This window comes from Pseudopodoces humilis, chromosome 1 (genome assembly GCF_049639895.1).
Source record: "Pseudopodoces humilis isolate 2021_Gansu_Grassland_sample_001 chromosome 1, ASM4963989v1, whole genome shotgun sequence".
Taxonomy (NCBI): domain Eukaryota; kingdom Metazoa; phylum Chordata; class Aves; order Passeriformes; family Paridae; genus Pseudopodoces; species Pseudopodoces humilis.
The window spans coordinates 321,025-348,906 of NC_142200.1; the positions used below are offsets into that span (position 1 = coordinate 321,025).

The 27,882-nt window shown below is 52.3% G+C and overlaps 1 protein-coding gene across 39 annotated transcripts in view; it reads left to right on the top strand.

The window, feature by feature from the left end:
• Positions 1-27,882, top strand: part of SCRIB (scribble planar cell polarity protein) — a 97,467-nt gene that overhangs the window by 56,946 nt on the left and 12,639 nt on the right. For 11 of the 39 annotated variants that reach the window (XR_001332161.2, XR_001332164.2, XR_001332163.2 and 8 more), the window contains 17 exons: positions 125-241; positions 1,835-2,023; positions 2,783-2,902; positions 3,147-3,203; positions 6,445-6,501; positions 7,209-7,292; positions 11,323-11,709; positions 13,096-13,164; positions 15,261-15,311; positions 16,295-16,336; positions 17,132-17,257; positions 18,955-19,068; positions 20,305-20,352; positions 21,456-21,621; positions 23,339-23,504; positions 24,913-25,002; positions 25,383-25,571. Coding sequence is in view for 34 of the 39 variants with exons in the window: in XM_014261600.2 (XP_014117075.2) it covers positions 125-241; positions 1,835-2,023; positions 2,783-2,902; positions 3,147-3,203; positions 6,445-6,501; positions 7,209-7,292; positions 11,323-11,709; positions 13,096-13,164; positions 15,261-15,311; positions 16,295-16,336; positions 17,132-17,257; positions 18,955-19,068; positions 20,305-20,352; positions 21,456-21,621; positions 23,339-23,504; positions 24,913-25,002; positions 25,383-25,571 (2,072 nt within the window). In the remaining 5 variants the exon portion in view is untranslated. Of the gene's footprint in view, positions 1-124; positions 242-1,834; positions 2,024-2,782; positions 2,903-3,146; positions 3,204-6,444; positions 6,502-7,208; positions 7,293-11,322; positions 11,710-13,095; positions 13,165-15,260; positions 15,312-16,294; positions 16,337-17,131; positions 17,258-18,954; positions 19,069-20,304; positions 20,353-21,455; positions 21,622-23,338; positions 23,505-24,912; positions 25,007-25,382; positions 25,572-27,882 lie in introns of those variants that run through there. The other 28 variants (XM_014261618.2, XM_088060607.1, XM_014261603.2 and 25 more) reach the window with 26 other exon arrangements.

Consider the following 27,882-nt stretch of genomic DNA (forward strand, 5'->3'; position numbering starts at 1 on the left):
CTGCCAAATGAGGGATGGGGCTAATTCAGGCCCTTTTCAGGGCACTTAGAATTGTGATCAGTCCGAGGAGCGTTCCCTCAGCTGAACTTGGCCCAAAAACAAGAACACTCTTCTGTGTTTCCAGGAAATATGCATTGAAAAGGCTCCAGGAGAGAAACTGGGCATCAGCATCCGGGGAGGAGCAAAGGGCCATGCTGGCAATCCGTTTGATCCCACTGATGAAGGCATCTTCATCTCCAAGGTACCAGAGCACCACCTCTGCAGGCACTGCCGGGGGAAGAGTGAGTGATCCCTGGGGAGCTGTTTTGGAATGTGCTCTCAGTTTCACCGGTGCATCAGTGCTGGAGATTCCCCCTCCAGCAAAGGAGACAAGTCCTTGTCCTTTCATATTTCCTCCTCCACAAAGCTACACGGTTTCTTATATTTCCTGCTTGCCTTTATTTTGCTTGGTGTTTCTTGTGTTTTTTTCTGTAATGCAAATATACATGTCCTTCCTTGTACCCACATTCCTATTGGTCCACTTGTGCCTGTGCTTCCTGCCCACTTAGACATGCAAGCTCTTTCCTCCTTCCCATGGAAAGTGTCTGGAATTCCTAACCTTTTCTCCTGCGCCATGCACTCTGTGTGTAACCTTTTTTTGTTCCTTTTTTAGGTGACTACTTGTGTCACAAATACTTCTCACATTGCTTTTCCTCCAGAAATTACATGTTTTCTTGTTTAACTTACGCTTGTGCTTATCAGTTTATGTTTCACCCAACCCTTTCCAAAAAGTTTTTATTTCTTTGCTGGCAGCAGAGTGCAGGTACATAATAAGACAGCAATAAGTGGTGTCATTTTGGTCTTGCTGCTGACAACGAGGACTCTGGGTGTTCACCTTAGTGTCACTGGTTCCCTCTTTAGCTGTTTTTTTGGGGTAGAAACTGATGTGAGTTGTCCTCATGGCTGAAGACACTCCATAATTTGCAGTCAGCCCTGATAATTGATAATTGATAATTGGTTGCCATTAAGGCAAGGGAACATTCAGCATTTGTTGTTACGTGGCTGTAACTGTTTTATCTGAGTTCTAAAGTTAAAAGAATAAATTCCCTCTTTCAGAGTAACAGTTGCATGTTCACCTGGGACATTTCTAACAACAGAGAAAGCAAACCTGGGATTATTCTAACTGACAGTTATTTGGAGTAATTGGCTCTGGTTTTACCTCCTGCAGAATTACAGCATTTGGGGGTTGGAAGGTTCACAGGTTAGCCATGGCACAGAGTTAGTTTACCCCATTTCCCCTCCCTGTTTTTTCCAATACTTGTTGTTTTAGCCTGCAGAGAACCAAAATCCTGAACTTCTGTGCTCTCCCTTGAGCTATGTTACTCCCCTCAACCTCTCTTACCTGTCCTATCTGGAGGAGTTTTCCTGCCTCTGATTTTCCCCTGATATTTGTAGTAACCAAGAGACAAAGCGGTGCTTTTCCTCCTCTTCCTCTTTGCATGTCTGATCCCTGCCTCCTTCCTCCTTAATTTCACTTTATTTACATTTCCATTGTGTCTCTCTCCCATCACAAAATGATTTTCTGTGAGCTCCATCACGATGTGACAGCTTTTCCTTCTCACCTGCTTCTTTCCTTGGGACAGCACATTCTTTTATCTCACTTTATAAAAGATTCTTGCACACCCGTTCCCTCCCCCAGCCTGTCCTTCCCGTTGTGCCCTCTCCAGAGTACTTGCAGACGCTTTCCCTGACTCTCAGCTGCAGGTGTGTGCTGTCCACTCCTGCTGCCGTGGTCCCCACGCTCTCCTGTCCTCCCAGCTGCTCCAGTGACGCTTTGGCTCCCGGTGTGTTCCAGGTGAGCTCCTCCGGGGCCGCTGCCCGGGACGGCCGCCTGAAGGTGGGGATGCGGATCCTGGAGGTGAACCACCAGAGCCTGCTGGGGATGACGCACACGGAGGCCGTGCAGATCCTGCGGGGCGTGGGAGACGCGCTCCTCGTGCTGGTCTGTGACGGCTTCGACCCCAAGGCTGCGGCTGCCATCGAGGTGAGCGCTGGAGTGCAGGTGCCCTTGGAGTCACCAGAATCCCCCCACATGGATCCCACCTCTTTCTTCACGGAACACTGGATTTTCCCAACCTTTTTCTGTAAATTTTTTTGGTTTTTTGAGGTCCCAGATTTCAGAGTCCGACCTATGATGTGAACTGGAGGGGGTCTCCACTCTAGAAAAGCAGTGGTCCCTCAGGACTGTCCTTCTCAGCTGTTCCAGAACTGTCCCACAGTAGACCTGCACTGGAAAAAAAAAAAAAGTCAAGCTCATTTTCACTAGGCTATTTATGCCCATTTTTTCTTGGCCAGTGTTACATTTAGGCTAAATGGTCTGGCTCTTTATTGGTGTTCATCTTTATTGGTAGAACTTCCCTGGAGCAATCCTGTGCCCTCTCAGATTTGTTTCCAAGGCTTAGCTAGTCAGCTTTTGTATTCTCCAATAGAATATGAAGCAAGTCCCTGCTCCTTATCCCCTTCTTGCACCTGGATCAATTTAAATTCAGCTTACTTCAACCTTGGGTTCCTCAAACAGTTGTCAATCTAAATGGCAGGGATCAAGCTGGATACTCTTCAGGTCCCTTCCAACCCAAACAAGGTTGGGGTTCTATGAAATAAGGTTTCAAGTTGTTGAAAGAATTGTGGTTCTGACTTGCTTGGGATTGTCCTGTTGCTCTGGATGTGGGAGGCTGGAACAGGGAATTTTTGGAATGGCACTCTGTGGGCTTCCACCAGGTGGGATTTGCCATTTGCTTTGCAGATGTCCCCAGGAATCATTGCAAACCCTTTTGCTGCTGGCATTGGGCGCAAGAACAGCCTGGAGAGCATCTCCTCCATTGACCGGGATTTGAGCCCCGAGGAACTGGAGATCCTGCAGAAGGTGTGTGTTGTGGCTGAGCTGGGAGCATGTTAGAGTGGAAGAAGTTTCTGGAAATCTCTAGTGTCTCCCTTGGTGCATGCAGCCTGCAGTGTGCTGTGCAGTGGACGTGGCATGGGATCAGCAGAACCCAGCACTTGGATCAGGAACACGCTAGGATGGGACTGTGACACCTTCATCAGGTTCTAGATGCTGCAGGTGTGGAGAGAGCAGTGGGTGAGGTGGCTCTAACTCTGCTCTCTCCTAGGAGATGGAAATGGTGAGAGAAGCCACTCAATGGGAGAGAGAAGAAATGGAGAAAGTGGTGAGAGATGATCTGTGTAGCAGAATCTGTTTGTGGCAATGGCTCTGCTGAGCCTGTGAGTCCCAAGGAAGGTGTCACAGGTTATCTCTGCTCCACTGTAGTGCCACAGGGAGCTCTGGAGCTCTGCCCTGTTGTCAGTGCCACGGGAATGCTGGGTCTCTGCGCTGTTGTCAGTGCCATGGGGTGGAGCTCTGGGCATTCCCTCTGTAGTGCTCTGCTCTGTTGCCCTGGCTGCTCTTTGGCTTTGCTGTACCTCCTTGTACACCTCGCTGGTGATGTTCCTGTGGAATTCCCAAAGACCACCCTTGTTACTTGCCAGTACCTCCTGGCCAAGCTGCAGCTTCAAGAAAAATGGCCAATGAGCTTGGAAGTACCAAATTTAATCAGTTTTCTGTCCAGCACCCTGTGACTGACAGAGCTTTTGTGAGCAAAGATGAGAACACAGAGCTCCGAGCTGCCCTGAGTGGAGAAGTGATGCTGCTGGTCAGCCACAGCTTTGTGCTCCTCAGTTCACATGGTCATTTCTCTTCTTTGCTGTGAGAGTTTTGTGTCTCTGCCCACTGGCTCAGCCTTGCACAGGAAGAGAATTTCACAGAAGGAGACTTTCACAGAAATAGATCAGCAGAATCAAGCCTCTTGAGGACTTAAGAGTTTTCTAGTCATCCCTTTTAAAACAGTAATTTATCCAGTCAGTAACTGGAAGAAGAAGGGAAACTGAATTCTTCAGTGTTGTCAGTGAGGAATCTGCTCTCTTGGCAGATGTGTGTACATTTTTCAGGTGTTTCATCAGGTTTCTGGTTCTGAAGTTTCCCTGGGCTGTCTCTGCAACTGCAGTTCCTGAGTTTGTTCACATTTGCTGCCCCACAAAAGCGTGAAGTTGGCAGTCCTGGAAGGAAGTCAAATGACTTTATAGAATGATCTTCAATCTGATCCAGTTGAAGATGCCCCTCATTGCAGGGGTTGGACAAGATGACCCTGGAAGGTCTCTTCCCACCCAAACCATCCTGACTAATTTGGGCAGGAGGGACCTCAGCAGTTCTCTTGGTTCAGCCCAGAGCAGAGGCAATTCAAATCAGATTTAGATTTTTCCTGTAAAATGTATAATTCCTTGCCTGGAAAGGAACTCAGACTGGTTTGATGTGGTTTCAGCAAAGCTGATTTCATTGTGTTTCTGTCTGAGCAAAGGATATTCCTGCCAGATTTCATGTTGAGAGTACATGGGTTTGAATATGGATATATGGACTGAAATACATTCCAGGAGACTTCAGGTACTGTGGGTCAGGTTCAGCATTCCTAACATCTGTGAGTATACCAAGTGTGGCCCCAAACTATGTTGCTCAGGCTGAGCAGGTGGCCTTCATCCAGGCTCAGGTGGAGAAAGACTTTGCCAAAATTTATACTGAGATTACTTAAAAATACTTGGGTCAAAAAAGAAACCCAGAAAAGCCTTTATGATTGGTGAAGCAGCCTTGGCCATATCTCATCTTAAAAAGCACTGATGCATTTTGGTATCCCTCCCCTCGGTGTGTCAGGAGGAGGTAGCAATGGATGCTCCAGGCTCCTTGGACCTCCTGGGATCCTCAGGCCTGGGAGCAAATACATGTTCTTCTGCTGGGCCTTTTAAACCTTGAATCTGGGATTATGTCTCTCAGACTGGTTCTGATGATTAAATTTATCCCCATGATGGAGCCAGCACTCCGTGGTGGCCATTGGAATGCGAAGGGAAGTTCCTGTCCATGCCTGATCCCTGGTAATTTCTGTCACTGTTTCTGGACTGTTTTTTCTTGCTCTTCAGTGTTTCATGTTTGTTCAAGAGCAATAGACACCAAATGTGTCTCCAGCCCACAGCATGCTGCCAACTGAATAACTGGAAGGAATTATGCCTTTGCTCTGCTCATGGCAGAAGTTTTCAAACCCATTCACTGCTGACACCTCTTGCCTCCAGTTCTCTGATAATTCAGTTTCTAGTAGAACTGTAACTCTGAGGCTCTGTGGACTGATTCCTGGTGCTGTCTCCTGGCTCTGTGGCTGTAGTTATTTTTCTAGTCTTAATCCAGGTCCTCCCCAGCTGTTGTCAGAGATGGATTTGGAGCATGCCACAGCTCCATCTGGGCTGGCTGGTGCTCCTGTCACTCCTCAGAACGTGACCTCAGAGAGCAGTCACACACCAGATTAGTGTCTCCTGGAACCCTCACCCTACAGAGAACTCTTGGCCAAAACAAGCATAACCAGATTCAGAATAAACTTAAATATCCCTCAATATCCTTTTGGGAGTTGTGATCCTCCAGGGCATTAGTGACTTCCCATGCTGCTTATCCTTGCTTGGGGGTCAAGGGGTGATGTGGGGCAGTGGGAATCTGTAACCAGATGGAATGGTTAATGGAGTCTGTTGAAGAACAGGGCCCAGCAGAATTTTCAGATGACTCCCTCTCAGCTGCCTTCCACCTCCCATGCTCCCAGTGTCAGGACCTCTGGACCATCTGTGTGGGAAGAACAGCTGGGAGGGTTCCATAGACAAGAGAAGGGAAGGATGCTGCTGTGCTGTCCCCAGGCCTGGCTCTGCCCACAGGTTCCAGGTGACAAGACACAGAAATATCAGTGCCCAGAAATCAGTCCTTAGGACAAGTCCCACACTGTTCCCTTCCTCTTGCAGCCTGCAAGCAAGCCCGTGGCTGGGGCTTTTGGGATCAGTCACTGGTCACTCTCTAATGCCTTTGCAGGCTGACAGCTGGTGCTGAGCTCACCTTGTGCCATGACCTTCCCATCCCTTTGCTTGTATTCACACCATTCTGTACGTGATGCTGTAAGCCAGCAAGACCTGTGCTCTGTAGATTTGATTTTCCATTCCCTTCCCTGTCCTGTCTGTGCTCCATCAGGGTGTCTCTTCTAGCAGTGAGCAAACTCCTCCTCTCCCTTGGTGTAGCTTATGCTTGGGGGCACAGTAGCTCTCCTTACTTGCCCCAGGATTGTCCCTGCTGAGGATCTTGGGGACACCTGCTCTCGCCCCTCACCTGTGGCACCCCGATGATCTTGTTCTGTCGCTGTCCTTTCTGCTGGCAATAACAGTGCAAGTGCCAAATTCCAGCTCCTCCTTCCCTGGTCCCAGTGTTCGTGCGGGGTTTCTGCTCCCCCTCTCCTGGTGCTGGCACTGCTGTGTCCCCTCAGCAGTTGGTGCCCAGCACGTGTGACCTCTGTGCCTCTCTCTTGTCTCTCTGCTCTGGCTCTGTCTGTCCCATGGAAGGAGCGGCTGCGTAGGGAGCGGGAGGCAGCCACGCAGCAGCTTGAGGAGGAAGCGGAGGTGAGCAGCACAGGGGAAGGGCTGGAGAGGCCCAGAAAAGGGCTACAGCTAGATTGGAAGGCTGGAAAAGTCCCCAAAAAGAGTTTGCTCCCCAAAGCTTGTGTTCTCCACTCCCTCCCCTAAAAGGATGTGGCTTTGGGGATAAGAGAAGAGGATCAGAACTGAAGAAATGTATAAGGGAGTGAGGAAAACAGGGACTGGGTTAGAAACCTTGGCTTCTGTTTAGGGTTAGAAAGGCAATACATGGGAAGCAAAATTGAATGAAGTTGTACAGTGAGTGTGGGTTAAGGTCAGAAGAAGAATTCTGTAGAGGAATTGCGGACTTGCAGTCTTACACGTGTCCAGATCCGGTCATTCCGGGTGCTGTTGGAGCAAACAGGTGGGCACGGCACCTTCTCTCCTCCATAGGGAAGTGGACGTGGGGGCAGGAGGAGCAGAGGAATCTGTGGTATCTGCAGTGAGTGGCCAGGGGTCCACAGTGATACGTTCTCTGGGGGGTTTCTCAAGCCCTGCTCCTGCCACAAGTTTGCATGGTTGTGTTCGAGCAATTCCAGCTCTTTCTCCAGGCAGTGGGAACTTTGATGAGTTTGGAGATAAGGCCTTGGTTATTACTGGGGTGGTTCCCTTTTCATTGCTCATTCTCGTTGATTTAGCTGACTTTGGGCCTGACCTGTTCCTGGTGTTTGGTTTTTTTTACCCCTCTCCAGAACGTCCCCAGTGAACCCCTGCGCCTGGACTACCGGACCCTGGCAGCGCTGCCCAGCAGTGGCCTGCAGAGAGGCAACCGCACCGTGAGTGGAGCTGGGGGGCCTGGGGGGCTGTGGAGGTGGGGGTCCCTGCAGGGGAGGCAGGGAGGGGCTGTGGAGGTGTGATTCTCAGCAGGGAAGGACGTGGTTCTTCCATGACCTGCCCTCCACCTGTGCCATGTGAGAGGTGACAGCATCCTCTGCAAATGAAAACTGGGAAGCAGAACTGTGGGGGACTCAGGCACTGAACCAGGAGGTGGCTGTGTAAGAAAGATGGGACTAAGAAAATGAGGAGAGCAAAAGCCAGGCAGCTTTACCTTTTGGGAAGGGAAGTGGCGAAGTTTGAGAAGTTGCAAAAAGCAGAGTTTGGAGCAAGGCAGAAAGAACAGCCTGGTAGGAGAGAACGGGATGTGAGTGGGAGGGTGCAGGGATTTGTTGTGGAAAGAAGAGGCTCCAGAAAGCCACCAAGGATGGAGAGAAGGATTCTTCCCGACACAGCGATGACAATGTTGTGTGCACAGCTCAGTTGTAAATCCATTGTGGGATGGTGTTTAGGAAGGGGCAGGGATGAGAGTGCTGAAACTGAAAGTATTAAAAATAAAGAAAAGTTTAAGGCCAGGTTGGACAGTGCTTGGAGCCATCCATCTAGTTCAGTGTCTGCCACTGGTGCTCTAGTGGAAATGTCCCTGACCATGGCAGGGGGTGGGACTGGCTGGTCTTCAGGGTCCCTTCCAACCCAAACTACCCTGAGATTCTGTTGAAGCCAAGATTCCCCAGGCCTGCAGAAGTGAAGTGGCTGTGGTTGTGTGTCGTGACTGAGCCCTGTGGTTCACGTATCCTGTTGTGTATCGTGACTCCTGCTGTGGACATTCCTGTCCTGTGCCCTGTTTGGCAGTCCCTCATATGTAGTGACCAAGGGAAATTCCAGATTTCACAGACTTCACATATTACAAACTTAACCCTCTCCTGTGTTGTTTAAAATCTCACCTCTCCATATTTTCTTTCTTTTATCTTTCCTGCATCACACCCATTCTGCTGAGTTTCTGCCTACTCCTTCACGCATCCTCAGTCTTCTTACTTTCCTCCTGTGTCAGCAAGATCTCACTTTGCTGGCATCATCCCATTCAGCATTCCCATTCCAGTGTTTCAGGATCATCTCTTTTGCCTTTCCTGTCTCCATCTCATTCCACGCAGACAGGTCTCCTCTCCTGTTCTCTTTCCTTACTCCAATAACAGCTCTGCTTTGGCTCCAGCTCTGCCTCCTTTTGTTCCCACACTTCCCAGCTTTTGGCTTTTCCTCTTGCTGTTCAGAGAACAAAGCAGTATCAGGAAAAGGCCTATTTTTAGCATCTCTGGGTGTGACTCAGGAGCTGGAAGAGGGGGAGAGTCAGCCCCAGGCAGCAGCTGCCTCCGTGCAGGACAGCTCGAGTGTGGTCCAGAGCAGAGCAGCATTTGGGGTTGAGCCTTGCAGCCGCTGTCAGCCTGGGAATGCCAGGCACGGGAATGTGGGGCCAGGACGCCGGGGTGCTGGGCAGCTTCTATAAATGTCCCGTTCCGGGGAAGGGCCCATGGGTGCCTGGGTTTGTCCAGCTGCCACCAGCCCTGTCTTTGCTGTGCTCTGAAAAGTCCATCTGCCTGGATCGTGGGGACAGGGAGGTTCTGGAGGTCCTTCAGGAGCTGCCCTGGAGGACCTGTTAGGTGACCACTGCAAGACTCAGCCAGGGTCTGTCCAGCCAGTGGAAGATCAGGTGGGTCAGTGACAGATTGTCTATCTCTGGACAACCTCACACAGATGACTGGTGCTCTTGCCCTGTTCCCATCGTGGTTTTCTCTTTCTTACTGTCTCCAGGCCAATTGTCACCACAGACACTCCTCTGAGCAGTGACTGGGTGTCTTTTACTGCTGCACAGTTCCCTGTGAGGGAGCTGCAGCGAACTGTTCCTGTCCTCACCATGCGACACAAGGTTCTGTAGGGAACCGTTCTTGCTGTGGAGCAGGAGGAGGTGCAGGTCCATCTGTCCACTGTGGAACAGGATCTCTCCACTGACCACTGCAACTGTGGGTGGAACTGGTCCTGAGGATTCCCCAAGAACAGCCACCAGACAAGGGAGCAGGTGTTTGTCTGTCTTGGATCGATCTGTGTTACTTCATCTGGGTCCCCTTGTGGGCAGGATTTGACAAAGGCTGATGAGATGCTCGTTCTGCTTGTCCACAGTTACAAGCCAAACTGAAAACTGCCATTGGAAGCAGCATGGGAATGTTTGTTTGGGGGATGGTCTTTGGTCATGCCCTGAGAAGCTGTGGCTGCCCCATTCCTGGAAGTATCCAAGGCCAGGTTGGATGGGACTTGGAGCAACCTGGTCCAGTGGAAGATGTCTTTGCCATAGCAAGGGGGTGGAACAATATGAGCTCTCAGGTCCTTTCCCACCCAAACCATCCTGGGATTCTGTGACTCTGACATTTCCCTTACAGAAGCCAAAGAGCTGCTCCAGTCTCTGTCTTCACACTGAAATGAAAGGAAAGCCAGACCCATGACAGCAATTTTGTTCACAGCAAAATGATCAAAGTCTAGTTTTGTTTCTGGACTATGAGAAATGGAGAAGACTTGACATGTATCAATACCAGGTCACCATGGTTAGTTAACTAGCAACCTTTGCTTTCTGTTCTGAATCTATTTCTCTTCAGTTTCTTGCCATTGATTCTTTTTTTTTCACTTGTTCATCGGATTTAGGATTGGATTTCTTTCAGTGCCAGGAAGGATGAAGAGTAGCACATGTCTGTTCCATCTGCAAGCTGGGAAAGCTCGCTGCATTGCCCAAATTTTTGCTTGCCCAAAATAGAAAATGTGGCTTGTCTGACAGGAATAGCCCCACTGAGGCCAGGGAGTGAGGAATCCCTCACTGGGATGTGTTACAGCAGGAGCTGGAGCTTACAGCTGAGACACAGATCCAGCCCAGTTCTAGTCCAAGAACAAAACAGGGACTGAGGCTCCCCATCAACTGTCAGGCATTGTGGGACTCTGAAGAAAGGCGGTTAAAACAGGGTTTTTACATTGAAAAATCACACAGCCACAAGAGCAGAATTTCTCAGGGTAACACAGGCTTCACTGGTGAGGAAACACGATATGAGCCAGGGCTCTGCCAACCACAGAGGTTGGGTTAGGGGAGGGCCTCCGAAATTCCTGAGCCTCCCAGCTGCCATTGTAGTCACCAGCCCACCCTTGAGAACTATTTTGGTGACCGCTGCCATGACACAGGAGCTGAGGAATTTGTTCTGAGCAGGAGAAGTCTTTCTGCTCCCCTGGAGGCACTTGGATGGAAGCTCTGGTCTTTGCTCTCTGACTGTCGCTGCTCCTCTAAGGAAGGCTCTGGCTGGGGTAACAAACTCTCTTCTGTGGCATTAAGAGGAAGGGTCAGGGCTTCACTCGGGCTGTGTGCATTGAGCCCAAACCAAGCTGGGACTGCCTCAGTCCTGCCAGCAGGAGCCACCCAGAGGGTGTGCGCTCTGTCTGCTGCACTGAGCCCTGGTGTTCTGGGTGTGTTGTGATGCAGTGGGGCTGTTGAAGCCTGTTCACCTGTGCAGGTGTGGTGGAAGTGCATGGGGTGGGTGTTGTGTGACTCTGTGGCAGCGTTGGGGTGACAGCAGAGGCTGGGCCATAGGTCATGGGACTCAGTGAAGTTGAGGTTGAACTGGAGGATCTCCAGAGATGCCTTCCAGCCCCGGCTGTTCTGAGATTCTGTGTGCTGAGGTGAGCATGGGGGAAGCATGTGCTTGTACAGGTGTTGGAAGTGGCTTTGGCTGGGGAGCAGCTGCAGGAACGTGTGTGAGTTGAGGAGTGCAGGGAGTGCTTGTGCCCGTCAGCTCCCCGGGGTGTGTGTGCACAGCCAGGTCCTCTCCTGGGAGTGACACTGGGGGTCACAGAGCGGTGGCAGAGCAGGAGAGAGGGTTGGGGTGGTGTGCGGGCATTAGCACTGGAATTCTCTCCCCTGTCCTTCAGCAGCTGCTCTGTATTTTCTCCCTCCTCTTCTTTACTCTGTTCTCCTTATTTCTCTGTGATCCTTGTGTTTCCTCTCAGCCTGTTGGGTGCGCCGAGCCCGGCTGCAGCATGGAGGGTGACTGTGCGCTGCTGTCCCCACCCGCGGCGTGGCACGGCCGGGAAGCGTCCCCAGAGCCGGCGGCGGCCGTGACCGGGCCCCCTCAGCCCCCTGCGCCTCCCCAGCCGCACACGAGCGGGGCACAGCAGCCCCGGGGAGACAAGCAGGACCCCGAGGGGTGTCCCTTGTCCCAGGAGCAGCTGCCAGAGACGCCAGAGTGTTTGATCGACTCGCAGCCCATCCCCTTCAGTGAGAACCCCTTTGTGGTGGCCAACCGCAGGGGCAAGGCCGCGGGCGCGGCCGGCCTGGGGGGGCCGCCCCTGGGCTATGGCCGGGGGGGCGTGCTGAAGACCAGCCCGTACTCCAAGGCAAGCAGCGTGTGGCGTGTGGCATGCACTCACACAGCCCGGGCCACTGCACCCTACTAAACCCCGGTGCCGGGCAGCACGGTGCCCGTGGGCCGGCTCCCCCGCCCCGTGTGCTGCCCCCGGGCCGGGCCGGCCCCACCGTGCCATGCTAACACGGCCTGGGGATGCTGATGTGTGCGCTGCCGAGGGGATGGATGGCATCCGTGCCTTCATTGCCGTCCCTCCGGCTCTGCCTGGGGCAGTGCTGTCCCTGCCCGCTCAGCAGGCAGCCGGCGGGCCTGGTGAAAAGCCTGGTAGTGCTGGTGCCACACTTCTGTTCGTGGGCCTGAACACAGCCCTTCTTAGACATCTGGAAAAGTTCCGCAACCCAGGAGCTGCTCCTCCGAGTGACACTATTTGGTAGATTGAGACTGGAATTTCAAGGGAGAACTTTGATTTCTGCCCTGGGAGATCTGTATTTGACATTCCTGTGTTGCACAGGGAACCTGTGGTGGAACAGGGACCAGACCCAGAGATGCCATCCTCCAGATGAGCACCACCTTGCTCTCCCCTTCTTCCTTGTTAAGCCTTTTGGGAGGTGTGGAAATCAAAACAGCCCCACATAAACAGCCCCATACACAGTGGATAAACCAAGCAAGCAACAAACCTAATCCTCAGCTGTAGTGATCTTGGAGGTGTTTTAGTTCCTTGGTAGGAATTTCACAGGTGTGTAGCCAGGTAAGCTTAGAGCAAGGTGTCTGGAATCTGTGCTCCAGTATAAACTTCAGGTCACTTCAGGCTTGGTGTTTCAAAATACTGACTTGACTCAACTGAGCATGTGCATGGCTGTGGTGTTGGTGACTGGGAGCTGTAGGTTTGCCTGAATAGTTTCCTAAATCCCAAATGACCTGCTTCTACCTTAAGGCATTTGAAATACTTGTGAAACACGCAGTCAGAGTGCAGGTGGTTCCTGGAGCGCTGCTCTCTGTTCGGCTCAGCTGAGCCACAGTGCCAGAGGTTTCTCTGGAAGCCAGGAGAGCCCTGTCTCCCCCAGCCAGGAATGGCTTTCAGTGTCTGTTCAGCAGGAGGTTTGCCTGGGGTGTGCACCCTGCCTTTGAGGACTGTGGGGAGTCAGGGAAGAGGATTCCTGGGATGTGCTGTGAGGCAGAGGCTGTAACCTGATCCAGCTGGCCTCGCAGGGCACTGGGATATGATCCTGGTTCCAATGTTTAACGTCATCCCCTCGCTCTTTCTAGCGCTTTTTGGCATGTGCCAGCTGCTGCTGGGCCCTGCTGATCCTGCTCCCTGGATGTGCAGGGTGTCCCATGCCCCCTGGGCTGTACAGACCCCCTCCTAATGAAGAGTAACACTCGAGCTTTGTCTTGAGCTTTGTATTCTCTCTTTCAGGCTCCTATGGTCGAGTCTGGGACAGGAAATTCCAGGCGTGAATCCCCCTATTCTTCCAGTAATCCACAGGTGAGACTGTCCCCAGGACAGGTGATATGGGAAAGGCAGGGAGGCACTTCCAGGGATAAAGGAGAGAGGTAGCTGAGGGCAATTTCCATCCTTGAGTCACACTGGCAAGGTGGAGGGGATCCATCAAAGCAGGCAACCAGAGAGCAAGAGAGCAACTCGCTCCTTCAAAATGTGTCAGAGATCCAGGAGGATAAGCTGGTCATAAATGAGCTTTGAGGGGTAGCTTAATTGCAGGATGATGAGGAGGGGTTACAACGTAGTTGTGAATTTTTTGGACTAGTGCCTTGTACAGAGATTCTTCAATTCTGGCAGCTAGTAAGTGGTAAGAGAGGGAGGAGTCAGGATTTGGAAAAGCATCTTGGGTCTGCCCAAGACCAGGACTTCCCGCTGCTGCCCAGGCTTGCAGAGGATCCCTGGGCCTCCATGTGAGGCTGGAGGTGGCCCACGTGAACTGCTGGGCAGGAGGTGGAAGGATCCCAGATGATTCTAGGTGTCCCTGCCCTCAGGGAGTGATTTGCTACAGCTCCTTGCTAGAGGCTTCCCCTCTGGAATGGGAAATATCTTTGTTTCTTGTAACTTCTGATGATTTTTTTCTTTATGAACAATACCTCTTACCCTTGACATTTGTATTCCTTATTTATGTCTGAACTTTCCTTTTCAATATCTGAGTCTTTGTTCCCCGTGTCCATCCCACAGTAGGAGATGTCACAGCTCAGTTGAGCCTTTTGAAATTAAAAGAATTTAAGTAGATTTTTAAATTTTCCCTTTACAGTCATTGCCTATTATTGGGTTATATATTGGGGGCTGGAGTGAATTGCCAGTTACACTGTTGTTCTCTGTCCTTAGTCATTTTGGGTCTGTTGCATTCCTTTTGGAGTCCAGCTGTTCTCCAGCTGCTCTTCCCACCAGCTCTGGCATTTCCCTGGTCCTCAGTGAACCATTTCAGTTCTCAGAGCTGGACAGGAGCTCTTGAGGTGAACAGAGTCACCTTGGGGTGAGGTGACAGAGGGGTTTAGGAGAAGGGCCAGGACTATGCAGGAAGCAGTAGGAGCAGCACTCCAGTCCATCTTCTGTTTCTTCTCGGCCTGTCTCACACCTCCCTCAGTTCTTGGATCATTTGGAATTGAGTGTTCATCAGGAACACGGCAGGATTAGAAGAAGATACTGTTATAGCTGAACAATTTCAGTGCACTTTGTTCTAGCTGTGTTTCCCTATTTACATTTCTGACAGCAGCTGTGTTATTTGTAAGTTTTCCTTTTACCACAAGTGCAAATTTTCTTTGGTTTTCACAGAATCCCAGGATGGTTTGGGTGAGAAGGGACCTTCAAGACAATGTCATTCCAGTCCCCTGTCATGGGCAGGGACACCTTCCACTATCCCTGGTTTTTCCAAGCCCTGTCCAAACAGGCCTTGGAGACTTTCCAGGAACGGGGCAGCCACAGCTTCTCTGGGCAACCTGTGCCAAGGTGTCATCACCTCAAAGGAAAAATTTCTTCCCAAAATCTCATGTAATCCTGTCTCTGTCAGTAGGAAGCCATTCCCCCTTGTCCTGTCCCTCCAAGCTTTTGTCCAAAGTCTCTCTCCAGCTCTCTTGGGAGCCCTTTAAGGCAGTAGAAGGGGCTCTAAGGTCTCCCTGCAGCCTTCTGTTCTCCAGGCTGAATATTCCTGGATCTCTCCTTTTCTGGGGATTCAGGAGCCTTGACCTTCAGGTTGTTGCTCCAGGGCAGTAGTTCTGAGGAATTTTGTCTCTTACTCTCTGGCTCCATCTATTTTTAATGTTAATTCTTTGGTTTCAACATCCTGTAGTCCAGCCAGAATTTATTGGTTTATTTCAGAGAATTCCTTGAGGGAAATGCAATCCTTTGTCCCGAGTTGGCATTGTGATGGTCATGCCTGGCCTGGAGTTCTGCAAGGGGGTGGGGGGAGGAAAGAGGTGTTTGTGATGGATCTGCGTGTGCCAGGCAGGGCAGAGTGGCTTCCCCCATGGTGGGGACCCCACCAGCTCCGGCTGCTGCAGTATCTCTACTCCTCTCCTGTGGAAAACCCAGTCTCTCCATTTTCTCTCCCATTCTCTCCCCTGCTGATGCCCCTCCAGGTGCCCGCAGCCCCCCGGCCCCCTCACCTGGCCGGCAGGGAGACGCGCTTTGTAAGTGCTGTTGGTGTGCGGTGTGCGCTGCTCCCGCTGCCCCGGCTGCTCCCGCTGCCCCCGCTGCTGGCTCCCCGTCCCCCGGGGGGAGCAGCACCCCGCTGGCACCCGAGGCACGAGGGGCTGCTCCCCGTGAGCTGCTGCTGTGATGGCACCCCCGGGTGCTTTGGGGAGGAGCTGCGGGGGGATGGCTTTGCTGGGGCAAGTGCGGAGGGTTGGGGATGTGCCCAGGGAATGGGCCATGGGCCACGAGCAGGGGATGTGCCCAGGGAATGTGCTGTGGGCCAGGAGCAGGGAATGTGCCCAGGGAATGGGCCATGGGCCACGAGCAGGGGATGTGCCCAGGGAATGTGCCCAGGGAATGGGCCATGGGCCACGAGCAGGGGATGTGCCCAGGGAATGTGCCGTGGGCCAGGAGCAGGGGATGGGACCAGGGAATGGGCCATGGGCCACGAGCAGGGGATGTGCCCAGGGAATGTGCCGTGGGCCAGGAGCAGGGGATGTGCCCAGGGAATGTGCCGTGGGCCAGGAGCAGGGGATGGGACCAGGGAATGGGCCATGGGCCACGAGCAGGGGATGTGCCCAGGGAATGTGCCGTGGGCTAGGAGCAGGGGATGGGACCAGGGACCAGGACCTGGGATGTGAGCAGGAGACAGGACCAGGGACTGTGACCATGGGTCAGGACCTGGAGATGTGCCCAGGGACCAGGAGCAGGGGCTGTGCCCATGGGCCAGGACTGTCCCAGAGTTGGGGTTAGAGTTTGGAGATGTGCAGAGAGCTGTGAAGGCCTCCTCACATAGCACAGGTGCTGGGAGAAGCTTACAGAGGTGGGCTCTGGCCTGTCCTCACTCGAAGAAGCAGGTATTGGGGGACAGGGGTTCTGTGGGACCTGGAGCTCCCCATATAGCATGGGCAGTGGGTCAGGGGTAAACTAAAGGCTTTCAGGGTGGATTCCAGATTTACCCCTGTACTTCTGTTTGCAGGCTTCCATTAACTTCACTACATCACAGGATGACAGTAAATCAGTGAGTACAGCTGCCGTGAGACCTGACTGTGGTGTTCCTGTGCATCCCCCAGCACATGGAGCTTGTTTCTTCCTCCTGTTGGTTCCTATTCTGTCTCCAGTCCTCCAGTATGCCTCAAGTTTGTACAAATGCATCAGGTCTTACATATGGTCCATCTGAAAACCCAGCAGAACTGGTTTTGCAGCTTTTACTCGTTTCCCCTTGCAGCTTCCCCTCCTGCAGGTTTTGCTGGCTTACCCAGTTCCTGCTCCCACTCTCTGTAGTTGCAGATGCTTTCACACAACATCCAGTAGTGATGGTGACATCTAGTAGAAGTTTTAGACTCTTGCCTCTGCTCCAGTAACTGCATTTCTTGTCAGAGCTCTGACTCAATCTGGTTCACGTCCATCCACGGCTTCTGCCAATTCCCATTCCTGGCTGACGCTTCCCTACTTCCATTCCTGGTGCTCACATTTTCTGAGCTTCGTAAGACTTACCATACCCTGCAAACCCTTGTAGCTGCTGCTGGCATGGCAGGTGCCTGCTTTTGTCTTGGCCTTCTCTGTAATCCACTGGTTCTGTGTAACCCTTCCTTGGCTGAGTCTCTTTTGGTGTTGGCTCCAAGAGCTCTCTCCAGTCTGGCAGCTGGTGCAGGCAGCACAGCTGAGGAAAGAAGTGGGGGTGCATGGATTTGTTTATTCACCTGCATGGCAGACACCTCACTGCCCTAACTGCTCATTTCTCTTCTCTCTCTCTCCCTCCCCCTTCTCCTCCTCTGCCTTTCCCCATCCTGTCCTGGCGCACTGGCATGAGCAGACCAAGCCTGGTGTCATTCAGCCTCTCTCCCGCGTGCGACCAAGCGCTGTGCCACACAAAGCCGAGGAGGGGGACAGCCCCAACCCCTTCCAGCAGCCTGAGCCATGCTTCAGGATCCACAGCTCTGTAAGTGGCCCAGGCTTTCCTCCCTAAAGCCGCGTGCCTGCCCGGGGTGGCTGCAGTGGGGCAGGACACGCTCCCAGAGGTGACTCTGTGGTTCGGTGACCATGTGCCTGAGCTGGGGCTGGTGGTGTCCATGCACCAGTCTGGGCTCCCTGAGAAGGGACCCACACTCCTCACAGGCAGAGCCAGGTCACTGCATCACTCTTATTTCTTTATTTCTCTGGGCCTCCCCAGCTGCCTCATGTCTCCATGGCCCTGTCCCAGGAGTCAGCACTGCTGAAGCTTTTGTGGCCAAAATCCCCAGAGCAGATATAGGTTTAGAGCCATATTTGTGAGGTGTTGAGTTCTGTGGAGACAAAAATCTTACAGAACCTTGGTTGATGTCTGGCACTTTGGAGCAAAAGCCAATCCCATCCTGCTGATGGGTTTTATAGGTTGCAAAGTGATTGATTTTGAAAGGTTCGTACTCCTGGGGCTGTTTGTTGATGGGAGAGAAAAAATCAGGTATTTTGGTCTTTATCATGATGGAAGACCTGTGTCTCTTCAATATAAAAGTGGAAGGTGTCTGTGCCCATGACAGGGGGGAGGGATTGGATGGGCTTTCAGTCCCTTCCCACACAAACCATCCTGAGTGAGATTCCATTAATCCAGCCCTTCTCTCCCTGCTGGAGCTTGTACAGTGTGATACCGAAACAGAGACCTGATTTGCAGGCAAACAGCTTTACAGAATCCATGGAACTGGACAAGGTTCATATTTCTCAGTGTCTTCTGACCTCACTGTGCTGTCCTTTAGCCTGTGCAGGAGCATCATCAAACAGCATTATTTAGCCCTAGTCCAGGACTAAGAAAAAACAGTCAGCCTGGAACCAGACTAGTGCAACTGGAGGGTTGGAGGGATGAACAGCTAAAGGGAATTTACTTTGCAGCAGGATGAAGGTGTCATTCCCCCCCACCCCTTCCATTTCTGTGATGCTTTGAGCACCCCAGTGCTGCTTCCCCCCAAAGATGGCAGGATGGGTCACAGGGAAGGTAGGTGAGGAAGGGACCAAAGACTGTGACAAACAGTAGGAAGGTCCCCTCAGACCTTGTCAGATGTTTCTCAGTAAGTGTAATTCTGCAAAAGGAAAATTTGAGATCAAAGGCAGATGTCCACATCACAGATCCCTAGATCAGGTCATGGAATCACAGGGTGGTTTGGGACAGACCTTAAAGACAGGGATGCCTTCCACTAGAGGGAATCTTGTTCAGCCCTAGAGTCATTGTGTAGCTATCCTGTTCTATCCTGTTCTAGCCCAAAAAACCCTGGTTCATGTAGGCACTTGCTGTTTAAATTGGGTGAAAATCCTCAAGGACTGGGACAGCAATGTGCCCTTGGCCAGGGGATCTGTCACAACATTCCCATTGGGTCAGTGGAGATCTGTGCCACCAACAGGACCATTGCTTCACCATCCAGGAAAGAATGGGGCTGTGACCCTCGTGCTGCTGTGTGCAGTGTGTGTGCAGTGCTCTGCTCCTTGTGTTCCTGCCCAAGGCTCAGGAGCAGCCTTCCCAAGGCTTACATATTCCTTACATGTTCCCTAACATATTCCTTTCCATATCCCACTCGTCAGGCTCTGTGGGCCAAGAGTTGGGCTGTGTTTCCCCGTGTGGGTTTTTTCACCCCTCCTGTGCTCACCTTTACCTCCTGTCTGTCCCTGTAGCAAAAACCATCGCCACTGTCGCCACCCTCCCCTGACGAGGTCCCCATCAATGTCAAGCAGGCCTACAAGACCTTCGCAGCAGTGCCCCTGTCCCACCCACTGCTGGGGACACAGGTAACTGAGTGCTGGGGTGACAGCAGCACAGGTGTGAGCAGGCCAGAGGTGAGAAGGGAAGGAGGTGGTGATTCGTTCCCTCCAAAGAAAGCTGCTGTAGTGGAGGGACATGTTGAGGTCCTGTGGAAGTTGGAGTATGTTGATGATGCAGATGTTTATCCTGGCAGAGTATCCATCAGGTCCTGGAAGCTCATGGAATCTCACATCATTGTTGTTCTCCCCAGACATTTGGATACTGATGAATAACCATGCTGTTCTCATGCAAAGGAACTCTGAAATTCCTGACTCCAGGGCTAGATTAAACCTGTGCTGAAACATTTTTGAATAGATTTTGATCTTCATTGGGACTCTTCTTTTTTCTCTCCATCTAGCTGAGTCCTGGAACAGTCCAGGCTAGGTGAGGCCTTGGAGGTCGTTGCCTCAATCCCCCATGCAAAACAGGGCAGCCTTGGATGTTAGAATTGCAGAATCCTGGAACATCCTGAGTTGGAAGGGACACACAAGGATCACTGAATCCAACTCAGGATGCCCCCAAGAATCCCACCATGGGCCTAAGAGCATTGTTCAAACACCTCCAGAGCTGTAGAAGGTTGCTCAGGCAGATCCACTCAAGTTCTGAATTAGTTTTTGTGTGTTTGGATAAAGCCAGAGGTCATCTCCTTGCTCTCTTTTTGTGGGCCCATTCAGTTTGTCTAATTATAAAACTTGCTTCTTTTCCATAGCTTGTTTGCAGTTTTCAGTTTACCCCTATGGATCCCTGGTTCACAGATAGATTTTGTGGATCAGCTTCCTCCCCCTGTAGTTCTGTTCATCCAATATCCTGTTATGCATCCCAAAATACAGATTTTGTTCTTTCTCATGGTATCTCTGCTTCTTTGAAGTAAATTTTGGTTGTTTTTGTCTTTGATGTAAGCAAAGTGTGGGTGAGCTCCTGCCAGCTCCTGTGAACCCCTTCCAGCTCTAGCTTACCCCCTGCTCCTGTTTTGTGCCTGTTTCCCATGTTTTTCAGTTTCTGCCCTTTCAGAAGTTGTCACACCTGGTTCTGTTTAACCCTCAATTGAACATAAATCCTCATTCCTGACAATTACTAAACCTTGTTAGGTCCGTGTGAATTCTGGGACAGTTTTGGAAGCCTGTGTCACCTCGCCTGGCCTTGGGGACAACATGGCTGGAGGATTACTGGGGAGTGGCTGGAAACTTTGCTTTTAGAACATGCTAGTTTTTCTCTGTTCTTAGGAGCTGTCTGGTCAGAGCAGCACAGAAAACACCAAAATGGCCTTGGAGGTGAGTTCTGGAGCTGGGGCTGGAAGAAAGGTGGGAGTCATGGGGGCTGTGGATGGGGAGATGGGGTCGTAGTATGGGAGGGTTGGGGAGGAAAAGAATACGGGGCAGCTGGCAGAGTAAGGGTTGGGGTGACATGGAGAGGGTGCCCATGGCCTGTGGGCAGTGCTCTGTCTGGGTGGGCAGTGTGGGCAGTGGTGTGGCTGGGTGGGCAGTGGGCAGTGTGTGGCTGGGTGCGCAGTGGGCAGTGTGGGCAGTGGTGTGGCTGGGTGGGCAGTGGGCAGTGTGGGCAGTGGTGTGGCTGAGTGGGCAGTGGTGTGGCTGAGTGGGCAGTGGTGTGGCTGGGTGGGCAGTGGTGTGGCTGGGTGGGCAGTGTGGGCAGTGGGCAGTGTATGGCTGGGTGGGCAGTGGGCAGTGTGGGCAGTGGGCAGTGGTGTGGCTGGGTGGGGAGTGGGCAGTGGCTGGGTGGGCAATGTGTGGCTGTGTGGGCAGTGGGCAGTGGTGTGGCTGGGTGGGCAGTGGCTGGGTTGGCAGCGGCTGGGTGGGCAGTGGGCAGTGTGGCTGGGTGGGCAGTGGGCAGTGTGGGCAGTGGGCAGTGTATGGCTGGGGGGGCAGTGGGCAGTGTATGGCTGGGGGGGCTGTGGGCAGAGGATGGGTGGGTGGGCAGTGGGCAGTGTGGGCAGTGGGCAGTGTATGGCTGGGTGGGCAGTGGGCAGTGTATGGCTGGGTGGGCAGTGGGCAGTGTATGGCTGGGTGGGCAGTGGGCAGTGGCTGGGTGGGCAGTGTGTGGCTGTGTGGGCAGTGGCTGTGTGGGCAGTGGGCAGTGTGGCTGGGTGGGCAGTGGGCAGTGTATGGCTGGGTGGGCAGTGTATGGCTGGGTGGGCAGTGGGCAGTGGCTGGGTGGGCAGTGGGCAGTGTGGGCAGTGGGCAGTGGTGTGGCTGGGTGGGCAGTGGGCAGTGGGCAGTGGGCAGTGTGGGCAGTGGGCAGTGTATGGCTGGGTGGGCAGTGGGCAGTGGCTGGGTGGGCAGTGGCTGGGTGGGCAGTGGGCAGTGTGGGCAGTGGGCAGTGGGCAGTGTGGGCAGTGGGCAATGTGTGGCTCTTGCAGGTGGCCACGCACAGCCCTGGGGGACAGCACAGCCCTGAGCAAAGGTCCTTCCGTGAGAGGCAGAAGTATTTTGAGATTGAGGTGAAGCAGCAGCACCTGGACAAGCCTCCCAAGCGTGTGTCCTTGGTGGGGGAGGATGACCTGAAGAAAATGAAAGAGGAGGAAGGTACGTAGGAATAAGTGCACAGAAGTTTGCCCTGTTCAATGATTCCTTTCCCACAGAAATGCAGCACTTCCCGAAGCCCATGGGTGGTTATTGTAAGGCCTGGGAATAATTTGAAACTAAGTGAATGTTGGAGGAATTCTGTGGATGCTCAACTGATACTTTCTGCATTGGTGGAAGTGCTGTAGTTTCAGGGTGTCCTGTATCATGGAATCACAGAATGGTTTGGGTTGGAGGGACTTTTAAGCCCACTCAGTCCCACCCCTCTGCCATGGGCATGGACACCTTGCATTAGACCAGGCTGCTCCATGCCCTGTCCAGCCTGGCCTGCAACACTTCCAGGGCTGGGGCAGCCACAGCTTCTCTGGGCAACCTGTGCCACCACCCTCCTTGGGAAGGATTCCCTCCCAAGATCCCATCTAAGCCTGCCCTGGCAATGAGGAACCATGTCCCCTTGTGCTGTCACTCCAGGCCCTTGTCCAAAGCCCCCTCCAGGTCTCTTGGAGACCCTCTGGGTACTGACAGGCTGCAATAAATTCTCCCTACAGCCTTCTCTTCTCCAGGCTGAACAATTCAGCTCTCACAGCCTGTCTTCAGAGCAGAGGGGTTTCAGCCCTCAGAGTATTCCAATATCCCTGCTCTGGACTCTCTAGCAGCTCTATGCCTGCAGTTGGTAAACACTTCAGTGAATTTTTAAAGCCACTGCAGACAGTCTGTGCCAGCTGCCCAGGTGAGTGGCACCCTCACCTGGACTGGCAGCAGAGCTCTCAGACCTCTCAGTGCTCACTGTGCTGCTTTAGGTTTGCACTAGGAGCTAAATTGCTGCTCTCAGTTTTGATGTAATTTCCTCCTGCTTGAGAGTTGTTTTAGGTGATGAGGATCAATGTGAAGTTGAAAGAAGTGTTTTTATTAAACTCTCCAGCCAGTCCAAATCAGGACCTGGCATTGTCCTGTCCCAGCTGTGGAACCTGGCATTTGCTGTGGTTCGATTTCATGTCATTAATGGTTGCCCAATGCTCCATCCTGTCTGGATCCTCCTGTAAGGCTTCATGGCCCTTGAGAGAGTCACCAGCACCTCCCAGTTTGGCATAATCAGCAGTGTTACTGTTGCATTCAGCTCCTGCAGCCAGATAAAATTATTAATAAAAATCTTGCCCAGAACTGGCTCCAGGCTTGAGCCCTGAAGAACACCACTGGGGACTGGTAACCTGCAGGACACCTGCCCAAAGAGCCGCCTGCTCATGTCTCCTCCTGTCCCTGACCCTCTTGTGACATATGTTCAGCAGCAGAATTGTTCTCAGGGCCACTGCCATGGCTGGGGCCCAGCACCAGCACCCAGGCCTTGGTTCCTCCAGAAGGCCAGTGGGGAGATGCAGACTCCCAGGGCTGTTCCCTCTGGGAAAAGGGCAGAAGAGACTGTACCAAATTTCCAGTTTGAGCATGAGAACACTGGGAAATCTGCTGGAAATCTGTCCATTGAGTGTCCAGGGGTGGAAGTTTGGTGGATAAGGAAGGAGGGAGTGAGGAAACAAAGCAGAGTTTGTTTCATCTGAAGCATTAGTGGCAGTGTGGAGGAACAAAGGTGTTCATGGAGAGGGAATGGATTGAAACCAGCCCCGACCTGCAGCGATGAGAAGCATAAGGACTTGCCCAGAAATCCCATCCTGGGGGGTTCAGCAAATGCTTTGTGATGTCAGCTGGCTCCTGTCTCCCTTGGCAGCCCGCAAGCTGCAGCAGCAGCGAGCCCTTCTGCTGGAGGAGGAAGCTGAGGAGGATGAGGAGGTGAGGCAGGTGCCTGAGGCTGTGCAGTCCAGCGTCATCATCGAGGGCGTCGAGTACAAGGTGGAGAGGCTGAATGGAAGGAGCATCCAGGCTTCAGCAGCTCGGTAAGACAGGACCACAGGCAGCCCTGTACCACCCACATGTCAGAGGCGTCCCAGGAATTCTCAGGGAAGAGGGCTGGGCAAGATTTCTTCTTCAGCATAGAAAAGGCCAAGTTTTCCAGCTCGCTTTTTGCAGAGAACAGCTCCTTCCTGTGGAAGTACCAATATTCCGAGAGTATGGAGAGAGATTGATTTTTAGAGATGTTTCAAGATAATCTGAATGATAACGTGATGCTAAAACAGGTTTGGGGTTTTTTTTAAGCTTTTGTTTCCCAGCTCTCTGGGACTTGGCCTCCAGGTTGGTTTTTTCCTAATTCTTGAGCATAGAACTGAGGAATGAGGACAGGATTCTCAAAGGCTCCAGATAAACTAAGAACACACTGGAGTAAAGCTGAAGCTGTTCTTATCTGTCTTTGAAGTCTTTGGGACAGACATTCTCCTTTCCACAAACACTTTTCAGTCACAGTGGTAGAACACACCCTGGCATGTGGCATCTCATTTCTCTCTGTTCTTTCTGCCCAGTCTCAGCTGAAGAACTTCTCACATAATGATGCCCTGAGCCTTTCCTTGCCCCTCCCGTGCTGGGGAGCTCCAAGGAGGAAAGCAGTCATATGCAGCTCTTTGGTTCTCTAGGAAGTCACACTTAACCCTCCTGTTTTCATACTGAAACATGGGATGCTGAAGAACAGGAAGGCTAAATCCATCAGATGACTTTCAGTTGCTTATTTTTTATGCTTGAATGCAGGGGAGGCAGAGGAAGAGACTGAAGCTGTGTTTCTTGAAATAGTCTTTCTCATGCTGGAAGAGAAACTGAAATTTAATTAAAATAAACTTGAGCAGTAAAAATTAGGGCTGAGTGTCACTATAAACTGAGCACCCCTAGCTCTCCCAGCCAGGTTCCAGCCCTCAGAGCAGCTCCATAGCCCATCTCATGGAAGAACTTGTAATAATCAAATTAATCTGTTAATGAAGATATAAAATCAGGATCAGGTGACTTGTGTTTCCAAGGTGAATCTTTCTTGGGCTCCTCTGTTTGGAATTAATTTGTGCCACATCTAACAAAGCCAAGTATGAGGTCCACGTTCCCAGGACTGAAGGGTAAGACCCAGAGGAAAAGAAAGCCCAACAAATATTTTTTATTAGAAAATCTGAGAAAAAAATGTGTGTGTGTGTGTGTGTGTGTGTGTGTGTGTGTGTGTGTGTTAGTGCCTGGCTGACCTCCAGCTGCAGGAAATGAGCTCTGATATTCATGTGGACATTTAGGAGACCCCACAGGGATTTTCACAGCAGTGGTCATGGAGTACTGTGGCTTCATCCTGGAGCAGTTGTTGCTTTCTTGGGGTGGACCTGTCCCACCCTTCGCTGGGTGTGCAGCCTGTGGTGCTGCAGCTCATAGGGGGTTTTTCTCCAGGCCCTTGGAGCTCAGCGAGAACAGCAGCTCACAGAGGAATTCCTTGGAAGAGGGGATCAAGTCTGAGCAGAGAACCAACTCCATGTCGGGGTGAGTGGGGCGCCTGGGGCAGGGGCTGGATGGTTCCTTCTGTCTTAGCAACCAGGGGCTGCAAAGGAGGGGTTTGGGGGAGAAAGGGAAACTGATCAGAACCAGCGTCATAGAATCCCAGGATGGGTTGGGTTGGGGTGGGTTGGGTTGGAGGGACCTTCAAGACCATCTGGTTTCAACCCCCTGCCCTTTGGGGGTTGCTCCAAGGACAGTCCAAGCCCCATCCAGTCAGAAACTCCTTACAAGAAACTTGCCTGTGTTCTGTCCACCCCCATCCCACGGCAGCCCGGGGAGGTGGCACTGAGCAGGTGATTGGAGCTGTCACTCGCAGGCGGGTGAGCTGTGGTGGCCCCACAGCCTCAGTCTCACCTTCTCTCCAGGCTGAGCCCGTCGCCGCTGGGCGCGGCGGATCCCGCGGCTCCCGTGCGCACGGCCAAGGCCGAGCGGCGGCACCAGGAGCGGCTGCGGATGCAGAGCCCGGAGCTGCTGAGCGGCCAGGAGAAGGAGCTGTCTCCAGCAGAACGCCGCGCTCTGGAGGCAGAGAAACGGGCCATGTGGAGGGCAGCACGGTGAGCCAGAGCTTCGCTGCCCCTTCTGGGCCAGAGCAGGGGGGTTCCTGAGGATCTGGGGCCTAAAGAGAATGAAACCAGGGAATAGGGGACCCTTTGAAAGGTAGATGTTGAGGGAGGTTGTGTAGGTTCTGTTTGAGCAGATGGTGACTGGTGACGTGGCTGAGCCTGTCCACTTCTGTCAGCACAGGGGAGGCGGGAGGGCTCGGATTCCCCCTGTGCCTGCACAGCCGTGGTCACGGGGAGCTCATGATGAACAGGAACACAGCTGTGTTGTGGTGGGTGTGTTCCTTCCCTCAGCACACCATTCCCACCTAATTCATAGCCCATGTGAAATGGTGTTATTGAAGCTGCAAGGTCACACGTCCAAAATGAAAAACGGAATTTCATATTTCCAGTGCTGCTGGGCTGGAAATCATGCTGCAGCCAGGTCACTGGCAGGATCAGGCCATTCCCAGTCTTACCCACATGAGCTATTCCCTCAGCTATGAGAGAGTGACTGAAAATTGTTGTGGAAGAAAGAACTTTCTAAGTCAGAGCTTAAGACTTAAAGCTAGTCCAGACATTTACTGCATCATAGAATTCCTTCCCAAAACTAGTCAGTCTGCTCCTAGTGATAGTTTTTCTTCTCCTGATATTCCCGTAGGAGACATTCAAAGAACAGTCAGTCTGAACTGTCTCTTTTGGGGTTTGGACGAGGCTTGGAGAGGAACAAGGTTTTGGATAAGACTGGAGGGAATCACTGTGAGCAATTCCAAAGTTTGTGCTTGACGTGGATGATCGTGGGGCTGGTGCTCCCAGGGAGGCTCTGAGAATGGAGAACTGCAAAGCAGATCCTCAGTGAGAGCTGGACTGATGTTCTGGGGTTTTGAGCAAACTTTGTCTGAGATTGGTTTTCACAGAATCCCAGGATGGTTCAGGTGAGAGGGACCATCAAGCCCATCCAGTCCCACCCCCTGCCATGGGCAGGGACACCTTCCACAATCCCAGGCTGCTCCAAACCCTGTCCAATCTGGCTTGAAACACTTCCAGGGATGGGGCAGCCACAGCTTCTCTGGGCAACCTGTGCCAGGGCCAAACCACCCTCACAGGGAAGGATTTCTTCCCAAGATCCCACCTAACCCTGCCCTGCAGGAGTGGGAAGCCGTTCCCCTTGTGCTGTCACTCCAGGTCTTTGTCCAAAGTCTCCCCCCAGCTGTCCTGGAGCCTCTTTAGGGACTGCATTGCTCTGCCATAGCCTTCCTTATGAGGCTGGATGGAGAGACCACCAAGTTCCTCGTGCTGCAGGTGTTTGGAGAGGGCTGGAACCACATCTCTGTCTCAGGAAAAGCTGTCAGTGTGAAATAGTGCCAAAAGCAGCCATCACTGTGAGGCTGGGCAAGCACCACAGTGTCAGACATCCTGCACACTTCCTCTTGGTCTTCAGACCTCCTGTCAGGCCTCTTCTGGAAATCCACATCACTGTTCTTGGAGAGGGGTAGTGCCCAATCTGTCATCCCTTCCCAGTGAGACATGCAAGGGTTTCGCTCCCTCGTGCCTCCACTTCCCGGGTGCATTCCTCACATGATGGGGAAGGCTTCCTGAGATCTGTCAGTTCTGATTCATGCCTGAACAGGAATGTATCCAAGGAATGCTGTAATAGAAGCTTTGTTTAAGACGAGTGTCAAAAGGAGAAACAGGATGTTGGCCATGCAGACTTTCGGAAGCGGAGTCCATGCAGGGACACTGCTGCTGTCCCAGGTGTGCACCTCCAGCCTCGGGACTCTGCTCTTCCAGGAACTTGGTGTTGCCAGCAGATAAATCTGAAAAATGCTGGGAGGGAAGAGGATGCTTTTAGGTGATGTGATGTGATTTGTTCTATCTGCCCATGGTCTTGGGCCAGCTGGGACTTGGCTGGAGTTGCTCAGGGCACAGTAAAAGTTTCACGTGACACTTTAGGAGGATTAGTGAGTGTGGAGCACCATGGGTTTGTCCACTGTGGGCAGAAGAGAGATCTCTCGTCCCAGACCTTCACTCTCTTTTAAGTGTGCTTTGTCCATGGAAAATGAGGCTAGCAAAAGAAGAGCCTTTCCAAGGAGGGAATACCTGCAAGGAGAAGCTGCCTGAGCTGTCAGATCCCGCTTTGCTGGGTTTTAGTTTGGCAGACCAGGGCTTCAGCTCCACTTTGTTTCCAATGCCGAGGCCCAGCTTTTTGTGCAGCTCCTGGAGAAGGGCCTGGCTGATGATTTGGGCAAGAATCAGTCAGTCACTGATTCAGTCAGTCACTGTGCTCCCTTTTGTAAGACAAGGAGGGACTATTCCTGCTGCCACA